Genomic DNA, 23,561 nt, shown 5'->3' with positions numbered 1-23,561 from the left:
TGCAGAGTCCTCTCAGTTCCTTGCTGTTTCCCCACTGCTCTCCTCTTGCCTGGGGGTGCCAATGCAGTGAACACTGGCCCACAGAGCCCATGGCTCATCCCTCGGGTAGCACGTGGCTGCTGCTGGTCCAGGTGATGTTTCCAAGGGGCTGCATCCCTCCAGTGCTGTGGGCAAAACAGCAGGGAGCACCCCGAGGTGCTGCAACATGGGGTGAGCTCCTTGTTGGATACAAAGACAGATGCCTGAGTGAGCCCATCAATGCACCATTTGGGTGCTCCCCTGCACCTTGATCAGGACTTTTGTGCCCAGCTGGGTGCTCCCTGCCTGCTGGTGGAGGGGCCTCTGGTGCGGGTGATGGAGGGAATGCTGACTCAGCAGCTGAAAAGGCTTTCACAGCCCTGTGAAAAATGCTGATGCAGCAATTTTAAAAAAATTGGTTGACTCAGGAGGTTGGAAAAATGTTCCTCGTTAGTCTGCAAAAAGGTCGACTCATGGGGCTCCAAAAACACCAAGCCACACACAGCCACAGCCACTGCACCTAAATTTCTGAGGATGCTAGGCTGGCATCCCATCTAACTGCCAAGTTTAAGGGGCACTACATCCCCCCAGGTCTGCCCTCCTGCCATCACCTGTGTTTGTAATGAAAGAGGTTCAGCAACACCATCCCCAAACTCACTGATTTTTCAGTGGTTCCAATGCCTGGTGCTCAAGAAGGAATTGGGAAAGCAAACAGTGATTTCCCAAACACCTGCAAAATCTAGGTGAGTGGATGCAGCTGAGCCATGCCTTTCCTAAATCTGCTCAAGTGGTTCATCCCCTCCTCTCCCCCCAGCAGCAACAGTGGCATCACCAAACGTGGTTTTCCCTGCTGGCAGAGGAAGCAGTGAGCCATGCAGGAACACTGCTGATGGCTCCTGCTCCCTTGGAAGACGCTGTGAAAGGAACGCAGGGAAGGCTCCATTAAGGAGCGCGCGTGTGCTACGTGTATTCCTCCCTCCTCCCAGCCCCAGGAGGGGCTTTCTCTCCAGCCTAGAGGAAATCAGGCCTCTGCAAGTCTTTTTTTTTAAAGCCTCTGTTAAAGATGATGCCCATGGCCTCGGCTGGGAGACAGACACAGCTACACCAAGGCAGCCCAACCACGCTGCAGTTCGGAATTTATTAGAAACAGCTGTCAGTACATCCTTCTAAAACATTACATGTCAATGTGCTTTATTGCAATTTTTTTTTTATTGCATTTTTTTTTTGATCTAGAGCAAGTAGGCCCAGGATGCTTAGTGTCTGGGATTTAAAAGCCCAACCATCTAGTAAAAGAAAGTACAGCAAAATTGTAACACACCCGGTGACAAGTACAGTGTTGCATTACTGAGCTAGAAACTACAGGATGACTTGTCAGAAAACACTAACATACACTTGGTTTCCTTATGAAGCAGTTTGTTTCTTTTCTTTAAAAGTTAAACTACATGAATTCCTTTTTTATTTCTTTTCTTCCCCCCACCCCCCTCCCCGACTACACCATAAACGACAGAAGAACAGATTTTACACAAATAACAAACAAGAGTACCAAAGTTACATGCTGGAATTCATCTGGAAAACAAAATAATTCAATAGCTTCTGGAGAAGCAGGTTCTTAACAGATGCAGTTTCCCTTAAAGAAAAAAGAAGTCAAAGAAAAGCAGAAACATTGATGCAAAGGTTGTACAAAGGAGTGTGCTGTTATTTCAGCCCTCGACACAAGATCAAACACCCACTCATGCTTTACATTGAACCACACCTTGTACAAAGAGTCCACTCACAAAGGGACACGCACCAACACCACCCATTGCACATCAGCTCTGGACAGGGGGCACTGAGGGGCCACTGGAACGTGCAAACAATCACTGCATCTCACAGGAGAGCAAGAGGGGCTTCTTTTGCTAAGCCTTTGCTTGGGACACAGTTGAATGCTTTGTCCCAGAGTAAATAACACCCCAAATCAACTCTGTATACAAATATAGTAGCAACCCCGCCGAGGAAATCCAGAGTTCAGCATTTCAGAAGCACATATGCAAGATGAATACAATAAACTCCTTTTCGTTTGACAAAAAACCAACCCAATTCTGCCTAAACACGTGGCAGAATGTGCTAACAGTGAGTTTTGTTTTATTTTTAAGGGGCAGTGCCACTTACAGCTAATGCATATAAATGTGTACGTGAATATATTTTACATATATCTATATACATACAGTACATATACACACACACGCACGCGCACACACACACGGATGATGCAGACCATTACAATCCCATGGTGCAATAAACAGCCAGATATACAAAATTAACAGGTTTTCATCAAACAGATCTTTGCTGGATGTAGAAGTCACTCACGAAAACAAAACAGATTCAAACCCCGACCCAGCTGACTGAAGGTGAGCCCCCCCTGCAGCCAACAGAGACCTGGGGCAGCTCGGGGCTGGCCCCAGCATCCTACAAGCCCTGCTGGGGGTGACAGTCACCCTTAGAGACCTTTTCCTTTGTCTTTGGATGCAGTAACTTTCTCCAAACGATCCCGAGCCTCTTGCTACAAGCACTTGGAGAGTGCATGGGAGCGGCGCTGCTGGACACAGGGGGAATGTCCCTCCCCTCATTTGCCAATGCCAATCTCACAGAAGCAATCCCAAGGGAAGGTGGTGGAGGGGGCACCAAATTAAAGCTGCTTTCTCTAATACAGGTTGATCAAGAAAGTGGTTTTTTTTTTTTACCAAAAAGGGCCTGTCTCACTTTTTCTCCCCTTGCCTCTGAAGCTTGTATTACATTTTTTAAAGGCAAACTTTAGAACAAATGGCGAGTCTAGTCATAAAATAAGGTGAGGTGAGTCTATGCCAATAGCAATTTAAAAATGCAAATTCTGCATTAATTGTATGGAGCCAGCCCCAAAGACCAGCACTTCAAGTGCTGTCATCATCTAAACAGTTAACAAGCTAAAGCTCCCAATCTGCCCCTTTGAACAAACAGGAAGGAACTGAAAAGATTTCAAGAGAGATTTTTTCCCCCCCCCCAATTCAGTGGAAAGTATTTCTGCCCACAGAATGCAAGATTCACAAAAATGTTGGCCAAACTTCATGTAACCCCGTCCAAAGCTGCTGCTCACGCAGGGCTGAACTGGCCCAGCCTCCCGAGGAACAGGCCAGCACTTCTTTGGGCTGGTCCTTCCCTTCTCCCAGTGCCAAGGGAAACAAGGGGATCAGCAGTGCAAGTTCCCTTCCCATACAGAAAGGGCAGCAGCTCCTCAAGGACTTGTACCAATTCCCTAAACCTCTCCTGCATGTGCATTTAAGGAGAGTAGAACTGGTTATTCCAAAGGGAAGGGTCTGCTCTGGCATCTCCTTATTTCATGGTTCCAGGCAGAGGTTTCTGGTTCATGGTCTGTCTCCTGCTTCATCAAACTACAACCAGAGGGATGCTTTAGGGTGCTGATCCTTCCTCTGCACCAAAGCTACTTGCTCTGAATGCTGAATTTGAGCAAGCCTGACCCCCTCCCCTCACAGCATTGCTGCTCTTCGGGAATGTTATTTTGATTTTGCTATTGCAGAAGCAGAGAATGCAAATCAACCATAAGGAAACTACACATAAGGAAACTTGATTTTAAACATGGTCTAAACAAAACAACCCCAAACCCATCATAGTGCTTTGTAAAACTGCATTTTGAACCTGTCTGTCTCTTACCCCTCCTGATCCACAAGCAGTACCTGTTTCATGTCTGCACAATGCAGCAAGCATACAAGACTCACTAACATTTCAGATTTTTATTCCCTGTTAGTGTAACAAAAAATAAAAAAATAAACAGACATTCAAAAACAGAAGCGAGATTGTTCAAGTACCAAATAAGGGGCTTTTTCCAAACTTAAAGTGTGACACTCCTATAGCAATTCTGCTGTTTTAAACAGCCACAGCATTCAGTTACAGACATGGTGCCACCTAAGCCTGCAGAGAGCCCAGGATTTGGGGCAACCAAGACCCTCATCCTTCTCCTGTCCTCCCCAAAACAGCACTAAGTGTCAACACTCGTTTCCACAGTCCCATCACAGTTGCCTGGCTTTGCAGGGGAAAAAACTTTGATTTTACCCTGCTGTGACTAGAATTCAGCTGTGATTAAATGCAAGTTTTTTTCCTGGGAATGGCTTTTGGTTGTGGAAGTCTTGCTAACACTAGTGTCAGCGAGAAAAGAATCAGGCCCATCACATTAAATGGAAAACTTCTTGGACATCTGCCACCTCAAGAGAGATGAGTGTGGAAAGAGCATTTTATTTTTGGCGTAAGAAAAAGGGCTATACTGGATATAACTCTAGATTGCAACTACCAATGGTGCAAAGCAGCAACTCGCTTCACTGCTGATGAGAATGAAATAAAAACCCAAAGACAACCCCCAAAACTAGAGCACTCCAGTATCAGAAGGTGGACAATTGCACATTACTGCTTCACACACTAGTGAAGCATCTGCTGGGATATCCTTCTTGTTTCTAGATTGGTTCTTCCCATGCTCAGAATACTTGTAATTAACAAACAAACTAGTGGGAAAATATTTGTAACTTACTAACTTCAAAAACATGGCACTCGTGGCTGATACAATGGGGCCAATGGCAACTGTGGAAGCAGACCTGATTTCCATCCATACCAATACAAAATACTGAAACACCCCTAATTCCCTGCAAATATACTTCAAAACAGATGAGAAGAAACTGTGCATATTCGAGTTTCAACATCCCCTCCCCCCTCCCCCATTTAACACTGTGCAAAAGTTATTTATTCAACTCTACATATATATTTAATACAATATGGGTCAGTGAGATCAATGTTCCTTTAACTGCAGCCTGGTACCAGATGGCTGCTACGACAGTGAGGCTACTTCCCCCTTTCCTCCTGATGTTCTGACTCTTAAAATTAAAACCTTCTCACATCTTACTGTTTTAAAAGAACTTGAGTTTCTTTGTTTTGCCTCTTTGTTCACATTTCCTGTATTTGTTTCAGGCTTAACAGCTGCTTTTCATCCTGGGGTGTAATCCTGCACCTCACAGGCCCATTTCTGATTTCTCAGTCATGCAAGTGTAGAGCAGCTCCTGGAAGCTGTGGGTTCTCTCACAGGTCTAATGCTACTGAGCAAACAGAATTAGGCTGAGCACAATGAGAGGTGCAGGACCAAGCCCTTGCCCCATAGATCACACCAGCTACACGTGTCAGTTGGTTTTATAACAATTTTCATTTTCTCTGTGAGTGCAAAATAGCTGCAGAAAGAATCTGTGCAATAGCACGTGCGAGTCAATGGGGAACTGTGGCAGCAGCTGGGACTTCAGGTGCCTAAACCACACACAGGGAGAGACAGTGGCAAAACAGCCTCAGGAGACTGCTCAGAATAATGGAGCCAGTACAAGGAATGCAGGCTTGCTCTGCCCATAGCCCTGCTCTGAAAGTTTGGGCAAAACAGAACTTCAAACAACACTTCAGGATGGCTTATTGGCTCTGGCTCCATCATTCACAGCAAATATATCACCTGTGATCAGTAAAAGAGCTCAGGGAGCAAAGGGCCAAGAGTCCCAACTCACTCACACCACGATAAAGCCAAGCTACCTTCACAGATGCTAATGGAATTACACTGTATTTACCTTGGCAGAGCCAGGGCTGGAGCCTGGACCAGACCTCACAGGATCAATCAGATTCCACTACAGGGAGACTTCAGACAGCCCTGCTCTGCTATCCTGCTGCTGTCAGGACTGCGAGGGTGTGCCAGGATTTATGAGCCTGGAAGTAGATCTGTACCTGTTTAAAACAAATCTGAGCCCTACCTGAAATTGGGGCAGACCTGAAATTGGGGCAGATATGAAACACTCTGGACAGGTTACCTCTGTTACAAAAGCAGGGATCAGAAATACAGGTCTCATCAGCCTCAAATGTTAACACTGTCAGCAAGAGAGTGCAGAGAGATCACAAGGGCAGGGAAAAATCAGACACTCCTCTCACACAGGTTTTCCTACAGGCATGAGGCACCTGGCTATCATTTGTGCCTTTGAACTGATTTCTTTCATTGAGCATTTGGTCTCAGCCCAGCATCAAGGGAATGCTAGATGCCTGAAAGGTGTGAGAATGGCAGCTGTACAGCTACCAGATTAGAACTGCAAATTAGCCAAGAAAAAATTCCATGTCCACAGACCACTGAAGAAACCATTCAAGATTTCCAAACAGCAAAAGCTATGTCTCTTTTTTCCTTTTTTCCTGGGGAAGTTGAAGGGACACACAAACAGATGTGGTTCATTTTGACACAGCAGCTTATGTGAATTTTATTCTTCTCTCACACAGTTTTGAGTTTTGGTTAAGCTTTGTATGGTATCATTTAAATGAGAAAAGTGGCATCTACAGAATTCCTTGCCTGAAGATTGCACTCTGGCCAATTAGGAAGTATCTGGGATGCGTCAGGGTCATTAGTGCAAAATAAAAAATGTCATGGCATGCCAGGCAACCAGACTACCCTTCCTGCAATGGCTGTCAGTGCTCCAGCCTTGTCACTTCCCTACTTGCGAATTCAAGACATTCAGTGAAATAATACTTCTAGTGTAAACAATATACATCAACAAGCCTGGCACTACTGCCCAGGCGTTACAGAAAAAAGCCATTTGAACAGGAAATCAGCCCCAGGGTCAGAAACGGGTCTCCAGCATTCTCAGACCTGCATGACTGTCTGCTTCCTGTCCTGCACAATGGGTGCATTGCAAGGGAAACGCTTCCAGTAATGGGAACAAAAGTAACTTTCAAGGTTGCACGCTGAACAATTACTTTGCCAGTTGTGCTTTGATGCCAAGTGGTTCAGTTTGCCAAACTTAGCTCTTTTTCATTTTAGAAGCTTAAGGAATGGAAATAAGCTGCTTTGTACACTTTCCAGGGAGGGGATTTATTTGATGATTGCTGTACTTGATGAAGCCCAGGACTACCCACTCCAGTATTTGACAGCAGCCCTTGCCAGAGGATGGTACCAGACATCCAGTAACTGAGGAGTATGGCTGTCATCCCTTCCTGTGTTTTGCATCTTGTTTAAAACAACTACAAGGGAATTTAGATTATACCAGAGTAAAATCTTGCTTGGCTGCAGTGGTGTGAGAGTTCAGAACCCAGCTTGCAAAGAACAAATCAGAGGAGATCTAGGATTAGCAGGCTCACTTCTTACAACTGGGAGTAACTATACCACACCAAAGAATTGGGTACAATAAGCCATCCAGGAGCATTTGATTACACCAACCTCTTCTGTACCAAAATCAAGTGTTACAAGAGTCTGTCACTGTTCAGCAAGAGACCTGCAGCAGGTCAGTGCAAGCTTCATTCTGGTTTACATTCTGAAGCAGTATCATTAAAACTCTGGAAACAGAATCCCAAGCTGAGGAACCGGAGGGAGAGGGGGTGAAGAAAGAAGAGAGTGAACAATTACATCAGATCAGACAAATCTAGTGTTTTGAAGCCAGACAATGTTTAGCTTTTCCTTTTATTTGTTTCAAGTTTTGGTGCAGAAAGTATGTGCGGATGCTAATGCAATCTCCCCTGTAAGTGCTCGATCTAGCAACGAACCAAGTTTTGGCATGTTCAGTTTGGTTATGTTTCCTTTAAGCGAAGACCTGCAGTGCCATTGAAACCAAAACTTTGTTACTGTTGGCAAAAAAATAAAGCAACTTTCCTTTTACAAGCATTTTTCCATTTAAATAAAAACCTGAAGCTTTCCCATAATTCCTTTGGTCTTCTCTCACCAAATTCCATGCTACCTCAAGACAAGCCCTCTTTTGGAAGTCCGGCTGAATCGCAGTGAAGCTGCTAAAATTAGCAGAGAAGAATTGCTGTGGCAGAGTTTCCCCCTAGTTTGTTGGGAGTTTAAGACTGAAAGACATTACCAGTGCCTCAGGTAGAGGCTTCAAATTGTGTCTACTAGAACAAGAGAAAACAAAATCCAATCAGAAGTTCCACTGAAGGTGCCTGGCAAAAAATCATCTCCATAAAATGATGCTCTGCTTCCAATATTTTCATATGTGTTGCGTTGAGTTTATTCCCCTCATAAGGAAACAAAAGTATTGGTGTAAAAGCACAGCTGAGCTTTTAAGGTAGCACCAGGACACCTACACCCAAGTTGTCGTCTTGTTGCTGCTAGGCCTCTTTTTGATTCACATTCACAGAATCACTTCTTGTGCAAAACAAGCAGTCTAAGGAGAAAGAATGCCCTCCGAGTTCTAATAAAAATTGTAGAAAAAAATCCAAGATAAGCCAACGCTTTCCTCCTCCCCAAAATTTACCTGCAGAGAGAGGGGGGCATCTGTGCGTAGACAGGATAGGCAAGCCTGACATTTAGGGAATCATTGTGTTGGACAAGGGATGTCTGCTGGTAATGAAGAACCAAATCCTTAAGTGTGCTGTACAGGTTGTACGGTTCTGCAAACCCATAACCTCTTGGAGTGCTGTAGATCACACAGTGTTTCACCTCTCCATCAGCTCTGTAAGGAAAGGAAAGAGAAGAGCTTAACATAAAAGGACAAACCCAAAGTGACAGTCTATTAACAATTAACTAATGCAGCATCTCTGCCAGTCACTAGATTACATAATGGAAGACCCAGAAGATGCAAGTGGAGGAGATTAATATAGTCTGTGAAGAAACAGGGCTTCAGGGCATGTGATTAAACACTCTTGCATAATAATCCACATAAGAGGGCTCTTCCATCCCAGCAGTACAATTCCCTACTGCATTGTTCTCCAAATGGTCCTTGGGAAAAAGTCAATAACTGAACCAGGAAGATAAACACCCAAAGTCAGCAATGACTTTGGGCTCAACTCACCTAGAAACCCTTCCACTAAGCAAAGAAACCAAAACCCACAAATGATCAGGACCTGCAAAGTATTCCATGAAACACAGGGGCTAACCTTCCATGCTAAGCATGGGACAGGTTCAAGCTGATTCATTTTCTGAAGCCGTAGCGACCAAGTCTCTAACTTGGCAGAGCAGCTACCGGAGCACAGCAATTCCAAAGCAGCTAGAAAAATTTATCTGCCAGAAAGATCAGGTATTATGTAATCCTTGTACTGGAGCCTGTTACAATCCCAGTCACATGTAGGAACAGGTTACTTTGTGCCACCCCTTTGCAAGCCTGTAGCATGATCCCAACCAAACAAAAGCCTCTGATGAATCCAACACTTGAGTGACTGCAATGAACAGAACAGGAAACACAGCAGATATTACAGTCTTCAGTTCCCTTGAGGTGCTAAACCTTCATATATTCATTTCTCAGACTTGTGCTCAGAAGCAATTAACCTCACATGAAATAAATCAGTAAAAGCCATTTTGGACTCCAGGATAGGCTTGAAGGATTTTTAGATAATGGAGCTGGAGTATTTCTGACCTTCATTACACCAGCATAAAATGAAGTGAAATACAAGAAATCAATGCAAGGCTGTGGGAATGTCATCAAAGCTACTGCTAACAAATAATCCTCTGAAGCATCACCATTACCTTACACACACAAGAAAAAGATCTAGAGTTGGGCATGTCTGAAAATGAGAATGGAGGATGCCACACCTTTACAGCCCTGCTTTACTTCTTCCCATGTGCCCCTTAGCAGAGAAGAATGTAGGAGAATTAGGCCCTAACTTAGGCCCTTACTACAGAGCTTCAAGTTGGGATACTTCAGAATTTTGTACTAACTACTGTGGGAACTGCAGAGCCTGCAGGACTACAGTTATTGCACATTCAAAGCACATTTTTGTTACAAAGCTTTTACCATGCCGGTCTTCCTGCAAACATGCAACACATTCCAAAGGGTAGGCCTAAGCTAGGCCTGGCTTTTGTTCTCCAAAATAAAGAGCTTTGGTAGAGATTTATGAATTGAGTAGTTAGAACAAAAAGGAAAACAGACTTACACCACAGAACAAGCATAACATCCTTTCTTGCTACTCTCGCGAATTAAAAATGCTCCGTCAGGTTTCCCACAGAGCAAGTCTTCCGCTTGGACACGGTTGAGATCCCCAACAAACCAAGTTTTCTCATCATGATGCGGCAGGTTTTCATCTTCTTCGTTCACAAAGTATGTGCTGAGAGGATACATTTGTTAACCAATGATCAGTAAAGGAGTTAATAAGCAGAACTATTTTCACAGAAATCATACAAAGAAATACCAGAATTGCCCAAACTGGGAGGTCAGGCTCCTAACGAACATATATTAAAGGCTTCCACCTAGATCTTGATTTTAATCCTACATGTTTCAGCAGAGTTGCTGCCTCACATGACATCACATGACTCCAGTCCTTTATTGAGAAACTGGTGGCTTTTGTTACCAACCCCACAAGGAAAAAAAATACTAATGGAACACTTCTCAATAAAATCATATGTATAGTGACACTTACTCATCAATATTTTCATTTTTGATCCCCAGCCAGTCATTTATTCGCTTCTGTCTCACCCCCTTGTGATTGAGCCATCTGCCAGAAGAAGAGAACATTAATACATTAGAGCACATGTATGGGTTTTCTTAGTGAACAAGCTGAAGCTCAGACACAGGAGAAACAGTCTGTGTCCAGCCCAGGGACATTAGGAGCTGGATAACGGTGGTGAAATCAAGTGTGGCTATAAACAACATAACAGAAAAAAAGTACTACCATCTGTTGCATTAGCAACCACAGGTTTTGTTTATAACTAATTTTTCTTAAATTCTTTATTTACAGGAGCTGCAGATTGTGCACCTAGTTGTGGCTGGCTCTTCAAACAATGAAGTGGCGAAGAGACCAACCAGCTCTCAGACATCCCCTGCCTGTAGCATCTTAACACCAACAGAACTTTGGTTATGAAAAGAAAATGAAACTCTCATTATCCTGATGGAAACAGCCATTAATCAGATTCATCAGAGACACTATTCTGAGGTATGGGTCAGGCTTACTTACACAAGATACTGATCTCTGATTTTGCGGAGCTGAATTAGGTCAGGCTTGATGCTGTTCATTTTCTTATCAGTCTCCCTGTTGTCCAGAGCTTGTTTCTTCAAGTCTTGTTCCAGGCGCATTTTACTGTCATGGATCTCACCCAGGCGTGATTTTAATTTTTCGTAGTTCATCATTATCCTGCAAATGAGCATGAGAAAAGAGGTCAAACCAGCCCAGAAGGACTGAACCTATTGGTAACACTTACAGAAGAGTATCACAGAACTACCATAACAGCAACTCCTCCCTTTGACCACCTCAGCCTTACATGAAAATTACTGTATGAGAGAAGGAGAGACCTCTTGCCAGAGGGCCTGCAACCTTCAGTTTACCTTAATACATTTCCTTCTGGCAGAGATGCAGGAAGAAATTCTCTGTAGGAAGGTAAGCTAGAACAGATTCCTCCCTCACTGTCAGATTCAGTTTTTGTTGTATCAATTATGCAAGCCCACCACAGGCTTCAGCAATAGCAAAATTTCAAATGCAAACTTCAATTACTATCAAGAGCTATAGGGAAGTAATGCTGCCTGTCTCTTCATTCAAGATGAGTTTGCAGGTTTTGTGTGACTCAGGAAAATTGCATCTTTTGCTTCTTAATTGTCTTTACTCAGAATGAAGCACCCCAAGTGCACAGTAAGATTGTTACAGGTAACTGTTTCTGGTCCAAAAACCTCCTTAATGTGGTTCATAAAGCACTATGTCAAGTGAGGCATTGTACCTGGCCTTTCTTCAAAGGCTTAGATCCAGCTTTTTTTGCTAATACCCTCTTGGAAGGGCAGTTTCAAACAAAGCACTCACTGAATTTGTTAGATGACAGCTACTAAACAGTGATCTTCTCTGAAAGTGACTAAAACCGACTAGGGACAATGAGATTTACCAGATTTATGTACATTTCACAGTTTGCAAGTACAGAGTTCTCTGAATTATTTGGATTCTGAGCAAATCCAAATAGAAATGGGATAAGCAAATTAAATCATTATTTCCTGTTCTTTCCTGGTCCTCATCACAGTATCTTGATTTACTGAAGTTAAGAGAGGATAATCCAGAGATTTCTCAGCTCTGCAATTCCTTGAGAGAAGAGAGCTTTATTGAAGGCTGAGATACCTTGAGGGAAGGTCTCAGAAAACACTGAGCTTAAAAAGTGGTTTATATGATGCTGTAATGGCAGTGTCAGTGTGGACAGCACTGTTTCCAGGTAAGCAAACATAACCTGAGAGCTCACCTCTCAATTTCTTTGTCGTTGCCCTCCCTGCGGAATCGCTCGATGTATTCTTTGCTGTATCGCTCTTGTGAGTGGCACTGCTCCTCAAATATCTTAATTGTTTCATTAAATGCTTCGATTGCAGTTCTCTTCATCTGAATTTCCTGTGTGAGGAAAGAGGCCTTCATCATTTGTTCATAATACAGATGACAATGCAAGACTCGATTACTCGATTACTGAAGACTCAGTTCCCTAAATTGACTGAGAAGATGACATTTTCCCCCCTACTAAGATAAAATAGGATTAATCTGCTTTAAATTCAGTCAAATGTCTGAGTAGGGTCAGGAAAGAACTGGGCAGGCTTACTCCCTGTAAGTCTACCCTCCTCCCCTACACGATGCTCTCTATTATGCTGCAAACCCCTCAAACATTTTAGTCATATTTTCCATCTTAGTTTGCAGGAAGACTGCCAGCAAACCTCCTCCCCATATATGAACTATCTTATTTTACAAGAAGCAGTCCAAATACTGTATTCACACTTCCTTAATGTATAATGTCTGGTAACTGACTTGCACAGGATTTCACAAAAAACCTGGACAAACCCTCTACAACTCTCACTGCAGCATGTGGCAGCTGGAAATACTCAGCAGCCAAGGAAGAAGTCTGCAGTGCAAAGCTTGTAAGTGTTGGGCTTCTCCACAGCTTTTACTTTATGCTAAAAAGTTCAGCTCCCCTTCTTCATCCCACACCATACCTCTAGGACTATCAGCAACAGCAATATTCACTCTTTCCATCAAATATGAAACTTCCTTGCTGTATTCTACAATTTACTACGATTTTTTTTCCTTATATTGCCTTTATTAGCCCTAACAGGATAAAAAAAAATTTCTCTGCTTTTTAAACAACAATAAACACATTCTACAAAGAGCCAAAGCAGTACCAACCTGGGATGTTCTGGTATATTCTTCATACAATTTGTCATACTCTTTGCTCTTTTCCTGATACTGAGCATGGTATTCTTGAAGCTTTTTACCTACTGCATCTATATTATCTTCTTTCACCAACTGATCCTGCACATACAAAGAACTATTAAATCTTCAAGCAAAGCAGCTTTTCCTTAAGAGTATTCATTTGTCCACTTATGCATATTTGCATTTTACAGATATTAGCATCATGTTTTATAATCCAGTTTCTAGAGAGCACTGTGTCTAAATCTGCCTTCCTTTGTGCAATATGTTCCACAGTTTACAGACACAAGAAACTGGAACTATGGGACACTAAGAACAAAATCCTAAACATCCAAAAACACACCACACCTTACTTTCAGGATTGCTATCCCCAGTTCAAGAAAGAAGGAAGAAAATTGCTTAGAATCTTCAGTTAAAGATTAGAGTTTGTTTTTTTTTTTCTTTTTTCTTTCTAAAAAGCTCTGCAGTTGTTTTTTCTTAATGTGAAAATGTGCTTTGGGACACTGAATAAAAGTTTTAAAAATGTTCTTGAAAAATTTAGATGGCTATGCACATAGTAGGCAGCTGCCCAGCTCATATGGGTAGCACTGGCTACAACAGCGCTCACTGGGCTCCCAAGGGTCCAAGAAGAAATGAAAAAGTTTCTCAGAGGTTCATCTCTGCTGCCTGTCAGGGTCTAAATTCTCTGTTGGGCTCAGATGGAGACTGGAAACCTGATAAAATGTAGCAGCTTAGATGGTCAGACAATTTGGAAGATGCAAGTAAGGCCAAATATGAAAATTCTGGGGAAAAAAAAAATTTCCCGTTTTCAAAAAAAACCCAACCAACCAAAACAAAACACACACAAAAAAACCCCACCAACAAAAAAAATTATTCACATCTGCCATTTTTTTCTTGTCTGCACTAGAAGCCATTGGGGTCTGATGAAGCTCTTACCTGCTGGTACCTGGACACAGGATACATCAACTTCACATCGAGCTTGGGGTTGTACTGAGCAAGGGACTCATTGCGGTAGTGGTTAATGAGTTCCACAACGGAATTAAATGTCAGTGGGTCAGAAAAGCCGTATTTTCCATCCCGATGGTAGATCTTTATCAGTTTGTTGTTGCCACCCTTCCTGTAAAGTACAGCCATTCAGAGGTTTTACCGTGTCCCTCCCATCCCTCAGCAGCACTATGGCTGATGACACCAGTGAAATTCCTGGGGGAGTGGCTCCCACACTGCACACCTTCACAGTGATTCTTTACACAGCAGTAGTATTAAGTAGTTTAAGAGTCAATACACACAGAATTATCATCAGATTATTTGAACAGGGACAAAGCCCAAAGTAAATCTCTTCCTATGTGTTCATTCTGGAACCAGCTTATGGTACTTAAGTCCTAGCTTTGCCAAAAGTTTTGAAAGGGAAAAGGAGAATGCTGAAGGCTGAATAAAGGAGCTGTAAGAAAACCCAAACCCATAATTTTCTGCAATTCAGGGTCACTAATAGTATACAACAGAATACAGATTTAGACAATTATTAATGAATCTTTTTAAGTCATGGGTGCTAATACAGGATACATGAATTTACAAAATTTTTTGAGGGTAACAAGATGGTTGGAAATGTAGTTATCCAGATTTATACATTCTAGTGGTTTCCCCAAATATAGTGCTTATTTTTTCCTTTTTTTTTTCCAACAACAGACTGTTTAGACACTGTCCTGTCCCTTTCCTGCAGTCAAAATTATGCCTCCTAAAGACAGAAATTCAGTAGAATTCAGTAAAATAACCAAATCATGCCAAACCTTAGCACACAGACTGTGAACTTGGAGGCAGAAGTTAAAGCAGAATTTTAACTACACCCTTGGGATCAAACCTACCACTAAGGCAATGGAATTTCAAGTCAGGATCAAGTACCTGCTGTATCACAGTTAACTCCCAAGGGTGTGCTACAAAGGCTGTGGCTTACTGTGCCTCACCTGCTTGTCCCTAACAATCAACCTTGGGAGCCTGTCAGAGGCAAGTGGCTGGGCAGGCTGGGCAAGGCACCAGAGGCAGTCACATGAGGTTTCTGCCTAACTGCAGCAGACGGGGCTGGGGCAGCTCTGGGAATCCTGCCACATGCAGACATGAAGAAAAGAACATGGCTCCAAATCAATATTCCCTAAACTTTGGATCAGAAAGCACAAGATACTTTTTTTATCAAGACATTGTGTTCAGTTCTCCAGAGCTGCACACTGATTAGGTGTTCAACGCTCTCCCATTAACCAAAGGCCTGGTTTACAAACACCTTTTACCTTAGCAGTTCTGAAACCAAGAAGCACTCCTGAGCAGCTCTCCTTCCTGAGTCCCAGCTCATCTACACAGAGATCCTCAGGGTAGTACTTAGTGAGGGACAGGACTCAGTGCACGGAGCAGAACTGACTGTCAGACCTGGCTCTTTATTTGCTTGTTCTGTGATGTGCAGAACTAGGAACACCTCTCAGCTGGAGCCACATGAGATTTACATGAGCTTTACACAGCCAGGGCTGTCACTGGAGTGGCAACAGCTCCTCAGGGTTTTGCTGAGGGGACCACAAGTGCTCAGTGCTCACCGCAGTGTCAGGGTGTAGTCTCCCTGCATCTTGGTCGACGCGTCGCGCACCAGGAATGTTCCATCTGGCATGTCTCGTAATTTGTCATTGACTTCTTCCCTGGAGAATGGAATGGGAGGCAAAATTAGAAGTGCTAAGGACATGACCACCTTTGCCACAGGTGAAACATTGGACCCAGCAACACCGATGTCTGCAGAGCTCAATCTTCTGTCACGCTCAGGCTCTCCAGTTTTTTAGGCCACCCAAAGCAAGCCTCAACTTGTGTAGCTGTACTAAAGAAAAGTAGCTGCAGTCAACTGCCACTTAGGAAGGAGTCTCTGTTTAAACAACAGTAGCAGCTGTGACTCAGTTCACAACCTTTCCCTTTAATCTGCTCAGGTTTTAAAGTCCACACTGGAACAGGTGCCCTTTCAGAAGCCAGTCCTGACCTCTTAAGACATGGTCTCTAGAATCACAGCTCAAAGGTGCCTAGAGTTTAGCACAGTTTTAGTCTCAAGAGGCTCATTATTGGCTTAACTCTGATCTTATTTACAGCCCTTTTAAACCACTACAACCTTGCTAGCTTCAGTGCAACTTTTCCTTATTTACCACTGAGGCAGAAGGATACTCAGTCCAGAGCTTTAAGCTAAACCAAGAAATCTTTTAGTGAAAGTGAGTACCCGTAGGCATTAAGAAAATTATTTCAGCTGAAGAGATATGCAACTTGCTTATGAGCATTTCACCCAGATTATGTATCTCACTTTATGACAGCTCCCTCAAAGGTTTTGGAAGCCCTAAGCACTTTTTAATACAATCATTTGGAAACTAAAGTTTCTCAGGTAGCCTCAACATTTTCTGGGCGCTCTAGGAAGCCTAGCTGAATCTTACAAAGAAAAATCAACAGCAGGCTTTTTTGTTCAAATACTAAGGAACAAAAGTATTCAAAAGAATAACAAAAGAATGGCCTTAGCTTTGATTTAGCTACCTGAAAACTATTTTGTTAGTAAAACTGACTCCTACTGAGTATCACATGCTCATATCCATTTATTCCTCTTGGACCATTTTACAGATTGGACCCAGTTAACTCCTTTTTGAATGGACAGATAATGACCTACAGGTTTGGGCCTGCAAGTTGCATCCTGGAGCTCATGACAGAATTTTCAGCACAAGTTCTTGACTGAAGAACATTGCTCCTGCCCTGCTAGCCTGATGCAGCCTGTACCTGCTGGCTGCCAAACCAGGGTCATAAACAATTCCATCTTTACATAAGCGTATATCAAGTTTAAATCTAATAAAGCCACTCCAATGCGATTTGCAGTGCATTAGCTCCTGCCATCATGGGCACTGGTAATTGAGGGACAAATCCACAGTCAATAAACTGATACCAATATTGAGCAGTTTTAAACAAACTGTGCCTAGTGGGCTTTGTGATCAGGTTTTGCCACTCTGCTTCAGCTTAAAATTAACAGAAAAATATCTCTGCCAAGGCCCTTCAAAAGCAAGATCTATGAGGGTTTGCTTTATAAAAAGATAAGGGTGGTACAATAAAGATATGAAAACTTTTATTTCCCTTCTCAGAACGTCAGTGAGCTCATGTGGCAAACACACTCTTCATGCCTCTATCTGCTAAAGTGCTTCAAAGCATTATGTGCACAAGTTTGAGCAATTCCTGATCACACTCCCAGCACACTCCCTGTACTCTTACAGCTCCAAATTCTACACTCTTCAGAAGTGCCTTAAGAGGGTAAGAGATGACTGAACATTTCAGTTCTTTTATGCAATTAAATACATAAAAACAGGTCTTTCATTTTCTGAACGTAGCCTAAGCAATTTATTTTCTCAAGTGCATAAAAAAGGGTTTTCTTAAGAGGCAAAACTTAATTTGTTTGCTGTGTGTCTCTATCATCTGCTCAGTACAGCTGGATGATGGTTAGCATTTGCAAGAGCTATTTTTTATATCACCATGTAATAGAGATTAATATAGCTGAAATTTTAAACAAATGTTAAAGAAACAAAAAATAAGAATGCAACTCCTTTTATCCTGAAATATTATTTTTATACTGAAATTTTGCTGAACTGCATACATTCCAGGATTGCATGCTTACAACACTTTATTAAATATCAGATTCAGAGGCATTTATCTTCTTTTTAAAGACTGTATATGTGGGCAAATTTAGAAACTCAAAAATTACTGTCACCAAGACTGGCAATATCTGTACCAGAAGAGCAACTACTTAAATATCCTGAATCCAAATGAATACTTTCACTTAGGTGCTTTCTCAAGCATGGTCCTAAAGCATTCCCTTCCAGTAAAATGCTGCCTGAAATAGGCATGCTCTTTTTGTCTTCAATTCTAGCAGGCTTATCCTACTTTAAACAATATATATTAATACATTTTAATTAATATGTTCTAGCAATATTGCTTACCTTGAGATGTCCCCCCAGTACCACTCTGCTTCCTGCAGAGAGAAACTGGAATTGTCCTTTATTCCATTTGTATTGACTGGAGTCATTGGTTTGGGGGGCTTTGGAGGAAGAGCTAAAAAAGAAAAACAGATAAACAGAAGGTAAACAGGAGAAAATAATCACTAAACTGTTAATGAAATACTACAGGAAAAAAACACAAAAAGCCAAGAGAAAGTGTGCATCTTGAACTCAGCTTTCAAGCTTGCAAAAACCAAATGGAACTTGTAATCTTAAAGGAAGTCTGAAGTCAACTGTTCCACTGTGATCTGAGATTTTTTAGTATCAAACGCTTGAGGGAGGGGAAAAGTAAGGAGTATGAGGAAATGTGAGTTTTTGTCAAAAGAAGACTGGTGCAGGCACGACTACAAGAGCAGGTGCCGCCTAAAGCTCCAAACAAATGACAAAGGTGTATTGTGTTTGAAAGCCACAGCCTGGAGAGCACTGGGCACCACTATGGAAAAACTCCAGTTGCTCAGGCATCAGCAGCCCTGAAGCCAGCCCACAAGAGCAAACAGGTGAACTCTTCAGAAGGAAAAACACTGCTAGAGAGCACTGGTGGCTGGGCAGGGCTGTATCTGTCACACACCCAAGGTTCATGTTTTACATTGGGTTTGTCATTTAGGCTACTGTTTGGAACAAAGACTGTGACTCTTTGAGTACTACAGGACATGAGGTGACAAGGGAAGAGGATGGGACGACAGAGTGCCTGCACGGCTTTGCTGAAGTGCAAGCTGAAGTGTTTACCACAGGAAAGGGGATGCTACAGAAGCCCAACAGACAGGCAGAACTGCACACCTGCAGGGCTGGTGCATGCCAGCCCAGAATTCCCCTATCCTGAATTCATGGCAAACAGGGTTTACTTCCATTCTCAAAATAGGTTACACAATGTAAGGGCATACAAGATACCAAAGCTGTTTCTGTTTGGCCAGTTTTTACTCAAACAACTTTATCATGAACCTGACTGTAAGTCCTGAATCAGTAATTCAGCAGCCACAGGCACATTCATGTACTGGGAGAGACTGGTCTGTGAGCAGAAATGTATTACACATTTCCTTTGGGAAAGGTGTCCTGAACATTCTCCCCTGTTTTGCAAAGACTGGATGCTTCATCAGGAATATTGCCACCAAAAAAAAGAGAGCATTTTTCTGGCATTTCATGAGAGTGTTTTAGAGAGGGACAGGTCACATTCACATTCAGAGTAAGAAAGCAGCTACACACATTGATTTGCTAGCACGTTTTTCAGTCAGACCCCGAACATCTGCTCCCAGCCCTGTGCCCTCACCATCAGATTACACAAGCACCAGCAAGCAGGCCTGACAGAGTGACAACAGCCATCTTTCAGATGCACAATCCCCAGGTACACACAGAAACACAAATAAAGGCAGCAGAAAGAAGATTTTGATCTCCAGCTTCAGCATGGAATGGCTTAGCACTGAGAGGTGTGCTACTTGGCACCATCCAGCTGCTCACCTCTGAGCCACACCTCCCACATTAAAGAAGAGAAAACAGGCTTCCAACTGCAGTTCCAAATACTATTTCATGCTGAATCTCCAACACAGTAACTTCACTGTTCTCTGACAAACCAGTAGATGCTTTAATTGAGCCAATCTAAACTAAATCTGAACCTTGACCCAGACGTTTGCACCCTGGGGTTGCTGACCAAACACCTGATTCAGATAGCAGCATTCATTCTGCGGGACCGAGCATTAAACCCTAGCATATAGGTTCTTTTTATGGGGTGAGCTGGGAACTTTCAGGTGTGCACACATCTAGTGAGGCAATAACAGGTCTTGTTGTAAAAGGAAGGTGAAAACCTTCAGATTCAGTGAAGTAGCTTCCTGGTTGGGAAGCTTCAGTTATTCCTAGCTTAACTACTACAGTTGTTTGTGTAGTGCACAAGTATTTGCACAAAGCACCATTGAGAGCAAGACATGGCTCCAACAGCCCTATCCAGGGTCAGAGGAACACATATCCAGGCTGAGCCTGTGGAATCAATTGCATTCACTGTGCTGTTCCATCTCCCCCATTCAAAGTTCCTGAATTAAGAAATGTCATCAGGTCCTCCCTGCTCCCAACATCACATCTAGGACAGGACAGCTGCAGCAGCTCTGAGTCTCATCAGTGTCACAGTATATCTGAGTTCAGAAAACCTGTAGATTTATTCCAGAATCCTTTGTAGGCTCTGAGTCATCAAAAAGCATATTAGGTTTTACATAAAAAACACACAAGAGTGCAGAGAGTTCTTAGAAAGCTGCACCAGCACCTGCAATTATTTCAAGGGGACCTTCAAATTAAGGCCTGGACATATCAACAACTTCAAGGTATTTTACAGTGTAAAAAGCCTGTTTTACACTGGTAGTAGGGGCTTCCCAGAAGGGGTTTTTTAAGTGTTCTCTAGAATACTTGAATACTTCTCTAGCCCTCCTTGTAAGATTGAGTCTTGCTCCTTTATGCACTGGGGGATTATTTGGCAGCTTTGTTAGGGTTCACTCCAAAGCACTGGGTGCAGAAAAGCAAAGACCAGAAAGGTAAGGACTGGCAGCTTGGACTCAGAGCACTAGACTTTACACCAAGTGTCCCTACTACAGGTGGGAGTTTCTCCTTTCCCTTAATAGGCAGATATCAGTTCTCACTATCGGGACGTTGCCTACAGAACTTCATTCTTCATGAGAAAACTGGAAGGAAATTCTTTCAGGGAAAAGAATAAGGCTTGGACCAGTTCCTGTAAAACCTGACTCATGGAAGCCAGTCCTTTACACAATAGACTTTTGAAAAATGCTTTTTAATAGCTTGCACATTTTAAAAATACAAAACTATTTGCAAGGGTGGATCCTGTTTCCAGGGAGCTATGTATCTAATTCTTTACTTTCAATGCTTTGAGCTCTTTGAGTCATAATAGATTTCCCCCTGTAACAGATACAGAACCAGGCCCTTGCTCTTGCTTTACCCCATAGGCCAACATGCCCATCCATTTCAGCATTTCTTGGCTACCATCTCAGCCCATAGACTTTAGTCTGTACAAATGGAGAACACTCACAAAGGTAATTTAAAAACCTCACAGCCCATGATGACAAAGGGGAATATTTTGTAATGGCATGGCAAGTCTACTGCAACAGAGCAGCATCCACCACACTGCTGCTCTCACAATGCTGGCCCAAGAGGTTGCTAGGAGAGGCATCCTAAAGAAGTTTTGGCTTAGCACCTAGATGGTACTAACAACCCTGCTAGGAGAAATCCTGTGCTGTTTCCATGAGAAGCTACAGAGAGCCTCAAAGAGTCCACAGATTTTGATTTTTAAAAAGAATTCAGTTTTTTATACCTTTCTCAATGAATATTAGAGATCTAAAACCCTGGAGTAAAGTAAGATAAGACTGGCTTGAAGTCAACAGAAATGCTTTCAAGAGCAGCCGTGTTTCTTTCCATGTCACTGAGTTCAATTCTGATCTAGCCACAGGCACAATTTTACTTTATCTCAAAACCAACTCTGATTAAAGTGAATGATCCTGATGGTTTCTTGCCTCCTTTTTCCTGGGAGAGAAACACTGATCACAAGTGATTAACAGCACAACAGATCTATCTGTTCTAATAAAGAACTATCTCTTTGCACCAGATACACAAGCATTCTTCCCCTAGCATGTTTCTAGGACAGCTTTAGAGCACAGATCTTTCCAAACTCCAAAAGGTGACAGCTCACTTGTACCCTTCACTCCCACATGAGAACATTCCAAAGATCAGGTTCAGCCCTCAGTGACTGCCTGGCAATGAGAGCAGACTGGCTCTCCCTCATGCATTCACGGGCATATCTGGTTTTAATTTCTTTAGCAACCCTTGTTCCCTCTTTCTAGCTTTCCCAGGCAGACTAGCTTGAGCTAAACCCCAATCCCAGCTTAGTGCCACTTAGAAGGGGGAAATAAAAACGAGCTGGTGATGGAGCAGAGGGATGGCAGCCAATGCGTGCCGCGCGTGGGATCGGATGTTGCTGACGTCAGGCTGCTGTGCCATTTCCAGCAGGTACCTTCAGTGAGCTGCTCCCACAGCTGCCATGCAGGGTCCTGGAGAGACAAGCCCATGGACTCGGCTCTGCCAAAGGTAGTTTTGGGATGCTTTCTTGACTGTGCAGAATTGTTTTTTGTAAAGGGGACTCGTGACTTTAACTGAGCTGACTCTCTGAAATCCAAAGCTCCTCCAACACCCAGGCAGGCAGGAAAGCTGGCAAGTGTCTGAAGTCCAACGCCCCTGTATTTCTTTTAAAGTCTCTCGTAAAAAATTGTGGGCTATATTGGTCCTGAATTTAACTGCAGTGGAGTAGGTCGTGACTTCAATGAGATACACACATTCCCCCGTCAGGTTTTGAATAAAAAATTTTACAAGTTTACATGATCTAAGAGCCACCGAGCCCTGTGTGTGAGGGTTTTCAATGGCACTGATTCAGGAGGAAAACAGGAAGAATGCCTCGGTTATCCAAGTGCTATATCCCGTGCAGTATCCAGTCAAGCAGGCTGTTTCTTCTCTGGCTGCAGTATTTGTGTACAAAAATCAACCTGCCAGTTAATTAAACTCTAATTTTCACTTTTAAGACAGATGGCACTTAGTCTAAGAATGGCTCCACAACTTATTTCTTCCAGTATTTTCCAAGAGCTTCAAGTCAGATACTTAAAAGCATAGCAGGTTCAAATGCAGCATTACATCTACCTTACTGTTACAAGTAATCACAACTACCAAGTACTCTGATAAAGTCAATTCTGAGTCCCTCAGCACTTCTGTGGGCTTGTTTACTAGCCTTCTTTCTGATGCTCTCAATCTACTCTCTCTCTACATTGTGACAAGCAGAAAACAGATCAGAGGATTGCCAAGACAGTTACTCAGCTTCAAAAAGGCTGATGTACAGTAGATACCCTGCAAAGTGTAATATAAAGCTCTACAAAGTGTCATTGCTATGGAAACATGCAAGTAATCTGTGGTTAGGCCAGCTAACATTTTAATGACATAGTCCTCGAGGAGAGAAGGGTTTTCCCTTTGGAGATATAGATGAAGACTTGGAATGAAAATGTAAGCTAGCTTTGTTGAAGAGAAAAATTCACCCCAATCTTTAACTGTTCTCTGCCGTCTTACTCAATTTCTCAAACACTCTTCTCAATTTCTCTAACACATTTCAGGCAAAGCCTCAAAATCTTTCCCTCCCTCAGGAGTCCCGTACTTGTCCCTGCTGCATGAGAACCCCTCAAAGATATCTGTGAAAAAAGCACAGGCTTGTGCAGAGGTTTTCCAGCTGACAAAGACAAGGGTCCTGCACACCTGCTGACAGCAGCTCATTCCCACCATGGCAGGTAAATGATCGTGGCAGCTCCACGTCTCAGCTCTCCTGCCAGACCCCTTTGCAGAGCTTTGAGCACCGACACCCTTCGGAGC

At 42.9% G+C, this 23,561-nt stretch overlaps 1 protein-coding gene across 2 annotated transcripts in view; it reads right to left on the bottom strand.

Annotated features, from left to right (window-relative positions):
• Positions 1 to 1,137: 1,137 nt before the first annotated feature.
• LOC121344995 (phosphatidylinositol 3-kinase regulatory subunit gamma) overlaps positions 1,138 to 23,561 on the bottom strand; it is a 77,020-nt gene continuing 54,596 nt past the window's right edge. For both annotated transcript variants that reach the window (XM_041421487.1, XM_041421488.1), the window contains 9 exons: positions 18,114 to 18,225; positions 15,708 to 15,806; positions 14,071 to 14,251; positions 13,111 to 13,236; positions 12,188 to 12,330; positions 10,930 to 11,106; positions 10,396 to 10,470; positions 9,913 to 10,083; positions 1,138 to 8,495 (listed from right to left, as the gene is read on the bottom strand). In XM_041421487.1, coding sequence (XP_041277421.1) covers positions 8,294 to 8,495; positions 9,913 to 10,083; positions 10,396 to 10,470; positions 10,930 to 11,106; positions 12,188 to 12,330; positions 13,111 to 13,236; positions 14,071 to 14,251; positions 15,708 to 15,806; positions 18,114 to 18,225 — 1,286 coding nt within the window. In that variant the 3' untranslated portion in view covers positions 1,138 to 8,293. The remainder of the gene's footprint in view (positions 8,496 to 9,912; positions 10,084 to 10,395; positions 10,471 to 10,929; positions 11,107 to 12,187; positions 12,331 to 13,110; positions 13,237 to 14,070; positions 14,252 to 15,707; positions 15,807 to 18,113; positions 18,226 to 23,561) is intronic.

This window comes from Onychostruthus taczanowskii, unplaced genomic scaffold (genome assembly GCF_017590055.1).
Source record: "Onychostruthus taczanowskii isolate IOZ18803 unplaced genomic scaffold, ASM1759005v1 scaffold7, whole genome shotgun sequence".
In the NCBI taxonomy this organism is placed as follows: Eukaryota; Metazoa; Chordata; class Aves; order Passeriformes; family Passeridae; genus Onychostruthus; species Onychostruthus taczanowskii.
This window is presented reverse-complemented; position numbering and strand designations above follow the sequence as displayed.